The sequence below is a fragment of the Puccinia triticina genome, chromosome 1A (assembly GCF_026914185.1).
Source record: "Puccinia triticina chromosome 1A, complete sequence".
NCBI classification, from domain to species: domain Eukaryota; kingdom Fungi; phylum Basidiomycota; class Pucciniomycetes; order Pucciniales; family Pucciniaceae; genus Puccinia; species Puccinia triticina.
In genome coordinates this window covers 3,071,585-3,081,657 of record NC_070558.1, presented here as the reverse complement: position 1 = coordinate 3,081,657, position 10,073 = coordinate 3,071,585, and the positions used below count along the sequence as shown (strand labels likewise).

General features: G+C 44.4%; 2 protein-coding genes across 2 annotated transcripts; one reads left to right on the top strand and one right to left on the bottom strand.

The window, feature by feature from the left end:
* Positions 1–4,284: 4,284 nt before the first annotated feature.
* PtA15_1A384 (uncharacterized protein) lies at positions 4,285–4,968 on the bottom strand (the record flags this gene model as incomplete). The annotated part of the gene is made up of 1 exon (XM_053165406.1): positions 4,285–4,968. One exon carries the CDS (start codon positions 4,966–4,968, stop codon positions 4,285–4,287), a length of 684 nt encoding a protein of 227 aa, XP_053016601.1.
* Positions 4,969–8,135: 3,167 nt separating this feature from the next.
* PtA15_1A383 (uncharacterized protein) lies at positions 8,136–9,404 on the top strand (the record flags this gene model as incomplete). Its single annotated transcript, XM_053165405.1, has 3 exons — positions 8,136–8,291; positions 8,801–9,225; positions 9,305–9,404. 3 exons carry the CDS (start codon positions 8,136–8,138, stop codon positions 9,402–9,404), a joined length of 681 nt encoding a protein of 226 aa, XP_053016600.1.
* Between the last annotated feature and the right edge of the window lie 669 nt (positions 9,405–10,073).

The following is a 10,073-nucleotide window of genomic DNA, read 5'->3' as shown; positions in this document are numbered from 1 at the left end:
CTACCTACGCGCCCCAAACAAAGAAGACCTCAAAAAAATTCTCGCAGAAAATGCAGCCAGGGGCTTTCCGGGATGCATTGGCAGCCTAGACTGCATGCATTGGGAATGGAAGAACTTCCCGACAGCACTCACTGGACAGTTCCAAGGCAAAGAGCAGACCCCGACCGTTGTACTAGAAGCAGTCGCCACAAAGGACACCTGGATCTGGCACTCCTTTTTTGGGACGTGCGGAGCTCTGAACGATAAGAATGTTTTGGATCGATCGCCTCTGTTTGATGCGGAACTTGCGGGGACGTCTTGGGGTGTCGAGTTTGAGGTTGAAGGCAATGTTTACAAGCGGCCTTACTATCTTGTTGATGGTATTTACTACCCATGGTCGAATTTGATACAATCCAAATCTCTAGTTGCACAAGATCGAGCAACGAAACTCTTTACGAAGCGGCAAGAGTCAGTCCGAAAAGATATCGAACGGACTTTTGCAGCCCTTCAGGGCCAATTCAAAATCCTAAGGGTACCAGCGATGAGTTGGTACCCAGGTGATTTAAATGCTATCATGACTACATGTATAATTCTCCACAACATGATTGTGGAGACCCGAGCAGTTCCGCAATCCTACCCACCACTCCCGGCATCGACTAAATTCATTCCTCCGCGCCAGGTACCGTTCACAGTTCTAGAGCAGCGAATGCGAGGTATCGAAATGAGGTCCGAGTTGCTCCATCACAACCTGACAAATGATCTCATCAAAAACTTGTGGAACTCATCTCGCAAGGAGGGGTTCATCGATTGGGATGAACTCCTTGCTTCTTAATTTTATTTTTCTCACTTTATGTCACTCGTAATCTCTTCTCTTGTGGTTATTTTAAGAATTATAATTGTGGATTCTTGATTGCAATAAATAATGAAGATCCTATAAAAGACTGATTGAAGACAGGGAAAAACTATACAAAAAAACCCTGTTGAGTACAACCTAAATTACGAGAGAAGTGGGTCAAGTGGGAGAAGATCATTGGGGCCAAAGTTTTGAGTCTGAGTTGGGAGAGTGTCTCTGTCCGAGCAGTTGTCCGATGATTCGTCTTCGCTAGTGTCCTCATTCTCATCAAAGCGTTGTTGATACTCGCTGGAATCTTGCAACTGAGGCCTTGAACGTGTTACCGAGGATCCAGGACCTCTTGGTCCTGCTTGTTGAGTTGTTGATGCAGCTATGGCCCGTCGCCTCTCCTCCATTATCATTTTTTTCTCGGAGATGAGGTACTTGCGCGATACCTCATCTGGGCAGTCTTCAATATTTTGAAGCATGCAATTCAAGTTGGTTTTGCGGCGGTCAATCTCGACGAGCTCGGATTGAATATTGTTCCCGCGTTTGGCTTCAGCCAGCCGTTTGACCGCGTCATCGTGAGCCAATTCGAGCATCTTCATCTTTTTACGCTTGTACAGCTCCTCTGCCTTGAGACGCTTCGCAGTCTTAATTCCATTAATGGGGCGCTTCCACTCCTTCGATTTCACAGGGCTTGCACTTGAATTGTTATCAGTATCGGGATCAGGACAAGAATTATGGGTGGCGTCTTGAGAGCGTTGAGACTTGGTGGTGACATCAACAGTGGCTCCCTCTCTTGCGCAACCATCTTGATTTGCCTCCGCAACTCGACCTGTCTTCGCTTTGCCGCCCAACATCTTGAACTTGGCCACGTGCCTCAGGAGTTGCCAGGGTCGCTCATTAAGAAAATGCTTTTTAACATGAGCATAGTATTGCTCGCGAGCCATCGTCATCCAATCCTCAGGGGAAGAGCCAGACGGTGGGTGTTTTTCAATTCGATCGTACAGCGCTGAGAACTTCAGGCAAGCTTGCTGCAAATTCTTCCACCTGTTTGCATCAGAAATCAAACAAACAAATCATTAAACGCACAAATAAGTGCCATAAAAAATAGAATCACAATATGAACAGTAATTCACCTTGTTTGTAAAGCTGCAGCATCGCGAACGGGTCCTGGACTGAACTTGGTGAAATTGTTGAAAACACGCTCCCAGAACTTGTCGATCTTTTGGTTATTTGATTTGATTGCGTCCTCGGAAATATGAACCCAGCTTTTCGCAAGCTGTTCGTCTTCCTCTGGGGTAAAGTTGGGTCCTCGGCGTTTTGTTGGATTGGTTGAGGCAGGGGGAGACTCGGAGGTAGGGGCTGGAGCTGGTGCAGAATTGGCTGCTGGCATGCTGTTCGAAGCTTGGGCTGGGCTGGCGTATACACAAAGACTTGTTGAGGTGGGGTGCGTACTCGGCACTCCTAGCTTAATCCAGCTTAATCCAGGCTGTTTTGAATATTCATCTTGCTATTACTCCCAGGATTAGCAAGGAGGAAATCTACTCCTCGCTAGTCCAAATTGGACTCCTGGGAGCAACTTAGCCCGATTAAATCGGGCCCGGTGCGGTTGCCGAGGAGGATTAGTTACGCTAATCCTCCCTTAACCCGCGACCGATGCGGATGCCCTAAGGTGCTTGTTACAATACAAGAACCTTGGCAAAAGGTTTATTACTAATACCGACAACAGTGCCGGAGAGTTGCAACACACATTGATGGTGCTGGAAGCAGCAGTGGGCCGCTACGCTAAACTACACTACTTTAGCCCTAAAGTTTAGCGTAGCGGCAAAAAGCGCCAACCTTTTTTGAATAGCGCTAGCGCGCTGTTAGCGCCGCTACTTCGCTAATTTTCAGCGGCGCTAACAGCATACCAATTTTTGTTCAGTATTAGCGCTGCGCTACAGCCGCTACGCTACGCTATGTTGCGCTAACGCGCTTTTAGCGGAAAAAAGGCACTTTTTTGCCGCAAAAAACGCTTTAGCGCAGCATAGCGCGCGCTCTTTTGCGCCTTGCGTGCTTAGTGTTAGCGCAATTGTGCGCATCTGCGCAATTGCGCGCATCTGCGCTAACGCTACGCTAAAAGCCAAAATAGCTTTGCATCCTTTGCGCGTAGCGTTAGCGCAGATGCGCGCAATTGCGCTAACGCTACGCTAAAAAATAGCGCATTTGCGCTGCGCTGCGCTACGCTAACAGCTATGTTAGCGTAGCTGACCCACTGTTGCTGGAAGAGCCCGGGTATTGTAAAGTGAATTCAAGCCCCACATTTGCTTGAGGGCGGAGTAATCCAATCCATGTTGCAAATAGCCCAAAGTAGATATTTTTTCTTAGAGGTCTCCTCATCTTTTGACTATGTGAGCAGTTGTTTTTATATAGACCTTGCTTTCAAGAAAAAATCACAAGCCAATGGCCTATCATCTTGACTATTATGGTATTCAAAATTGCATATGTCACTATTTATATAAAATCATAAAACCAATTTTGGCTGGGAGATGTCAGCGTGCATAAAACTTAAAGTGACATCTCCCAGCCAAAATTGCAGTTTATGATTTTATGTAAAAAAATCTAATGCAATTTTGAATACCATATATGTTCTTCTTCATGACTTGGTCTCCTTTGCCGCCCACACAGCCCAAATGCAAATTCAGATTGTATTTATGGTATTCAAAATTGCATAAGATTTTTTTACATAAAATTATAAACTGCAATTTTGGCTGGGAGATGTCACTTTAAGTTTTATGCACGCTGACATCTCCCAGCCAAAATTGGTTTTATGATTTTATGTAAATAGTGACATATGCAATTTTGAATACCATAATTACTTTCTCAACTATGATGAGTTGGTGACGACCTGTGTATCCAGTGGTACCATTTTGACTCACTTGGATTGTATATTTGCTATTCTGAAGCTTGACTCCTTATTGACCCAGTTGATGGCTGGGAGCCTGTGTGGGGAGAACAGAATCGAAATATTTGTCATTTTGGGAATTTTTCCATAGGCTCAAACTTCCAAGTGTATCAAAGAAGATATGAAAGCGCTAGCAACAAATAAGCGCGAATAAGATCAATGAAACAAAAAAGATGTCTTCTGGTGCGGACTTCAGGCAATCAAAATAAGAAAACAAAAATGCACCGATTAAGATTCGGGTATGACGCAGAAAGAAGCTCTCACAATTATAACAATAAGAACAGAGTGAAGTAAAGCCATAGATACATACATCAGAATCAAGAGAATTAATCTAAATCACAACGACCACAAGATGAAGCCAGTCTAGTTTAGAATCACCGATGGTATGATCAATTTTACGAATCCTTTCCTCGAAGAAAGGATGAGATGGTCATCGATTTGAGGTCCGGCTAGATTGGCCAGTCTGCAATTTTGAACCTTCATTCCGGCTTCGAGCCTTGCGTAAGATGTATCGTATGGGGGTTTAAGGCGTTTGAGTCCAAAATTTCTGGAAGAAATCGCGTACATTGGGTTTTTCGGTGTTTTCGTTTGACTGCCGTGTTCGTGAGTTTTGGGGGTTGCTGTGTTGCTTTGACGGCTTGAATGAAGAATAAGAAGAGGTCGAATGCTTGCTTCCAGTACGAAAGGGGTTGGTTCCTGGGTTATGAGATTGGAAGTGGTTCAACATAGGTTCGAAGAGAGATAGTGCGCTTGGGCCGAGCATCATTTGGAGAGGGCCCAGAAAGCTCTGCGGGTCCATATTGACTAGGTTCCAAGCTGCACCATTCCACCACGAGATGACGGAGTCTTGATAGCTCTGAAAGGGATTTCTGACACCATTGCCACCATTAGAATGCCCTTTCGCCTCGTTCAAAAAGCCCAAGATGAACCAGAGAATGACGATCACGACACTCCACTTGATAAGGAACCAGATCATCCGGAAAGCCGTTTTGAAAGCATGGTAGATCGATACTATCGATAAGTATAGCGCAATCGCCGAAATCACGAAGGGGACCAACGTCTTTGGATCGAGACTAGCGTGCGAATATACCTCGTAGAACTTGGGCATGAACAATTTCTCAAAAGCGAAGACGACCATCGATATCACATAGACGAACTGAGCGGGGAGATAGGGCTCCAGAAAGTTGTAAACCGTTGTGGCAATCATTTCATGCGGAGTTCTTGCTAGTGAGAATCGTTTGGTAGCCGTTTAGCCGGCAAGGATGATGGAGTTCGGACCTGCAGGTGTGTCTTGGAAGCTTTGAACGAAATCGATTGGGTCAGCTTGTGTCTCTTATCTTGTTTGGAGGTGGCTTACGTTTTCCAGTTTGCGAATAGTTCTGGTCAAAATGAGACTTTGTTCTTGACGTGTCAGTTGTCACAGCCCGAGTCGATCAAACAACGGGGGATGGTCTCGAGACCCCGGGGGTCAGAAAAGGAATTATGTATTTACAACGACATTCGGCAAAGTCCATACACAGATAGACACAGATGCAATTTTAGCAAAACTCTTCCTGCAGACATCCCGCGCAATCTGGGACCCCGCAGATGCAAGTTTAGACCCAAAAATGCATCGATGTTCCCAGGGAAATCTAGCTTTTTGGGTTCTAGATCACTTCTGGGACCCAGATCAGGATGAGAATCTGTCCACTGACAGGGAAATAACTCACTGCATGAACTATCTGCTTGGACAAATTTGTCCATGCAGGTGTTGGACCAAGCTTGTCCAACGACTTCTGCAAAGTTCTGCAAGGACCCAGGAAAGCTAACCAAAATGGATGATTTTTTTTGTTGAAAACCCAAAATTGCATGCACAAAAATAAGGTATGCACTTTGAATTATGAACTTTTTCCTGGGACGGAGATGGCAGTAAATAGGATTTATCTGCACAAAACATGCATGGATGAGGTCAAAAAATGCATGAATTTTGGCAAAATTCTGGATTTTACATTATGGTCATTTATAGGGGGTTTCCTGAGTTCTCTTCTGCAGCCAGCACTGAGCAAACTGCAGAACTCATTGGAAAAATTCTGTCCAACAACTGCTCAGACAACCTTGTCCAACGTTGAAGTGTTAATTTCTGCAGTGACTCACTTTGAAACTCAATCTTGTTGCATCCCCACACCTGATAAGCCTTGATAAGCCTTGCCTCAACACATTTTCTGCCATTAAAACCAAATGCAGTTCAATTCAATATCAACCCACAATAAAATTTCTCAACATCTGACCCGGTCACCCCCAAGAAATTGCTGATTGAGTAACATCCCAAAACATAAAAACTGACAGTTAAAACTATTTTTGCAGAGAAAAAGAAATTAGAACAGAAAAAAGACACAAAACCCAGTGGTAGCATAAAGCCACTAGCCAGTCTTCTCCACATTGATTGTATTGTATATCAGTCCACACAATTATGATGTTCAAAGTTGATTTATTTTAAGCTTATTAAAGCCACAGATTCACCAAAAAAAAATAGAGCACCCTCCCACTTGCAAACACAAGATTCTTTACATACTGAACAACCCCACATCTGCTTTAGCGGCTAGCCCATCTTCCACATACACTCACACCTTTTTGGCAAGGTAGCAGCCGCCCTTGATACTGGTATGTTATATATACACTCAAATTCTCAATCAGTCACTCATTTCCACTGCCATGGCTAACCACAGCACCCTTGACCAACCTAGTACTTAGTTCCCACAGCCCTGACAGCCTACCAGTCGCTCAATCAAATCAACAATAATATGCAGTCAATGCAACCACCCCCTTAGTAATACCACATGGCTGGTTGGCCCCTGCACATTACTTCATAAAATCTACAAAGCCCAACAGTACAAAAAAAGAGGATGGAGAGACCATTCCTGAAAATGAAGAGATCATGGCCATTTTCAGGGTTACCTGCCACTGTTACCATGGTATCAGCCTCCCCAGGTGTGGATGCGGGTGCAGGTTTCCACAATCAAAGCGTTTTTCAGCCAGGTAACCAGAGCTATCCCTATCTTGACCCCTTTCAAAATCCAAGTAATTCCTTGATTTAAATCAATCAAAAAAAAGAACTAGGAACTAAGGGGAGGTCTAAAACTCAGTCTGAAAAATAAGAACAATTAGCACCAAGAAATGTCAGAAACCAGGAGACATATGCACTACAGAACTCTTGGGAAAATATTGAAATATGAATTAATAATCCTGTGGAGCTAGAAATTTATTCTGATTGTTTGGAATTTCTGATTTCAAGTTTTCTCCTAACACTCTGGGATATATCTTGGTGATTTGATGAATATAGCATCTTATAGATAATCTCTTGAATTGACCTTGACAAAGTTGCCATTTCCTCTGGTAGATTGGGAATTAAACTTCTTCCTTTTTCTCTTATTAATAAATTGACAATACTCCAGGCCATGCTCATTACTCTGGTTGGTCTGCTCAATCGATGATCAGTCAAAACAGAACTTTTTTTGGATTTTAATAAATTGTGCAACCAGACAAAATTTTGGCTTTCATTCATTGGCTCATCTCTATTTTGTATATTCTTGAAAAAAACTTGTATGAAATCTAGCACACTGTAAACCAATTCTTCCGTTGTCTGCCTCTCTTCTTCTTGAAACAATGAAGCATAAAGTAAAGTTGTAACTATTACACTTCTTGTAAGATTCTTGATGTATGAAATCACCACCAGGGGTTTATACTCATACGGATTGGTTTCAAACCCCAATTCCTTCAGAGTTTCCGTAAATGGGGTCATGAAGTCAACAAGGATATTTTTTTCATCTGCAATTTTCAATATAATGTTATGGGTTTCACACTTTCTGTCATTCAAGCTGATTGAGTCTGTAGCATATACAAATTTTTTGTGAAGAGCTAGATGCAGTTTACGCAACAAATCTTTCTTTGAAATTGAGGCAGGACATTTCAGCTTGGCTTTAAGTTTCATCCTATTTTTTCCGTAGTGGAGCGCATCATTCTTCATGCTCTTTAACATTTCATGGAAAGAGTTCTCGGTTTTAGATTCTTTGAAGGTTCCCTGGTTCTTATTCTCAATTTTCCTCTCCAGATCCTCTGTCAAGACGCATGTTCCCTGGTTTACTACCCCAGAAAAACTACTGGATTTTTTAAGACGAGGGGAATCGTTCAAGCTTTGCACTGGCAGTTTGCAATTGATTGAAATTCCCGATGGAATTTGAGTATCATTCAATTTCCATGTACTTGTTTTTCTCTTCTTGGACATCCCTTCTAGTTGTTGATTTGGAAAAGCGTTATGTTTTTTGTCCCACTCAAGGAAGGACTTCTGATCTGTAACCTCCAAATCCAGCCCATCAAGTTCACGCTTACCGGAAAGGGATGAATGACCGATGGCGAATAGATCCGACGGCGAAACCGCGGAAAATGGTTCCTCTTGTTTGGCCGCCGGAAGGCAATCTGCGTTGGAGCTGTGAAAGGATTCGGTTGATGGCAAGGCGCAGAGAGGCGCGATTGAAAGTTCATCCGATTCGTGTGGTAACTCGTTTAAATCGAATAGTAGAGAGACGTTCTTCTCCGCTTCGGTGTCATTTGGTCGAGCAAAAACATCTTTGGCACACAGGATGAATACCCAACACAAGAAACGCAGGGAATGGGACCTCATGTTGATAATTGATGAAAAGGTGCAATGTGACGAGCCTATTCTAGAAGGGAGCACGACGATTGCTGAGTTTGTTGAACTTTCCACAAATGAAGCAGGGCCAAACTAATATTTAAACCTGCCATCATGCCTCCCATACAAATTCTCTAACTTAACTAAGGGCCCAATTATAAACACATATTGAAGTTTTATCGTAATATTTTCCAAACTTGATTGAAAACAGAATCTCTTAAGTTTTTGTGGCAAATACAGGCCCAAAGATGTTTCAAAAAAGCCTGGATAATTATGTACAATTATAAACCTGCGGCCCACACGTCACAGGTCCAAATTCCTAGCCGACACCGCCTGTTCCGCCCCCCCCCCCCCCCCCCCCCCGGCCAGCCAGTGCCATAACCACGACCGCACGGCTTCACCAACGATCCAGCAAGTTAAAAGGCCCTCGTTTTCTGCACTCCGTCGTCCTGGGATCCCCAGTTGGTCAAAGATATTCTTCGAACGCCCCAAAACAGATAACCACGATTTCAAAGACACAATCGCGCGTCCGACAAGGCTTCTGCCCAGCGACTCCACTTACGTCGTTGTCAGAAGTCCTTTCCAGCTGCCACCACTCGCAATCAACAGGTCCAGTCGTGCCCGCTCTCTTGAGTCTCACCGGCTCACCCTTAACCTCTCTGTCTGTAGAGAGACCAATCTCTCGCGTGGAAAGACGGCGGCCGAGCCGTCCAACCAGACAATTGTCGGTGTTAATGATTCGCCCTCCCAGAAGGGCCATCCCAAGCGCACGATAGTATTGTTTGACCAGCTTTCAAGGTCAGTCTTGTCTGCACTGTTCCACCATCATCTTTACCCACAGCCCGAACTCACTCCTTTTTCTTCCCCTGGGATGTAGTTCATCTTTGGGATCAAAGCCCCTTGAATTCAATGAGCTCCCGCAGCAACAGTCTGCCCTTCAGCTGGGACGAGATCATGCACAGTCCTGCTTCAGCTGACGAGGAAGATGTGAGAATACTGGATCAGACCCCGACCCGCAGCAACCGCACAGGAAGCTTGCGCGGCAAAACAAAACCCAAACCCCAGCTGCTAAGAAAGGTAAGCTTCAAGCCCCTTTTGCAGTCCCAGGCCTAACCCAGAACCCAGACCAAAAAGCTAACTGTATTGCTCCGCCGATATCAGAACCCAAACCATCAGCACCAGCCGCCCCGGCACAAGCCAAGACAAAGCCATCAACAAGCTTTAGAACCTTGTTTGTCCCTGAGCTTAGATTACAGCAGACTTATAGCAAGGCTGACTGAATCTTGTTCTTCTAACAGAACACTTGCGGAACGACTCGGCAGAAAAGCGAAAGCAACCCTCCTAGACAGGATAACAAACGGTCTGACGACAAGTAGTTGATCCTATGTCCCCAGACCTAAGACAGAAAACATAAAAGAACCTCAGCTGACTCAAACAAACATTGTTTGTCGAGCAGAAGACCAAAGCGGCTCGGCAAAGCTCTACCGCAAGGATAAAACGAAAGTCTTCAGTTGACGTCGTTGCATATCCGTGAGTCAGACACCAGACAGAGAGAAGAGACGAGACGCTTGATCACCTGATCCAAACACTGACCTATACGGTTGGTAGGACAATTGACAGCCCTAAACCAAAAACCCCAGCAAACC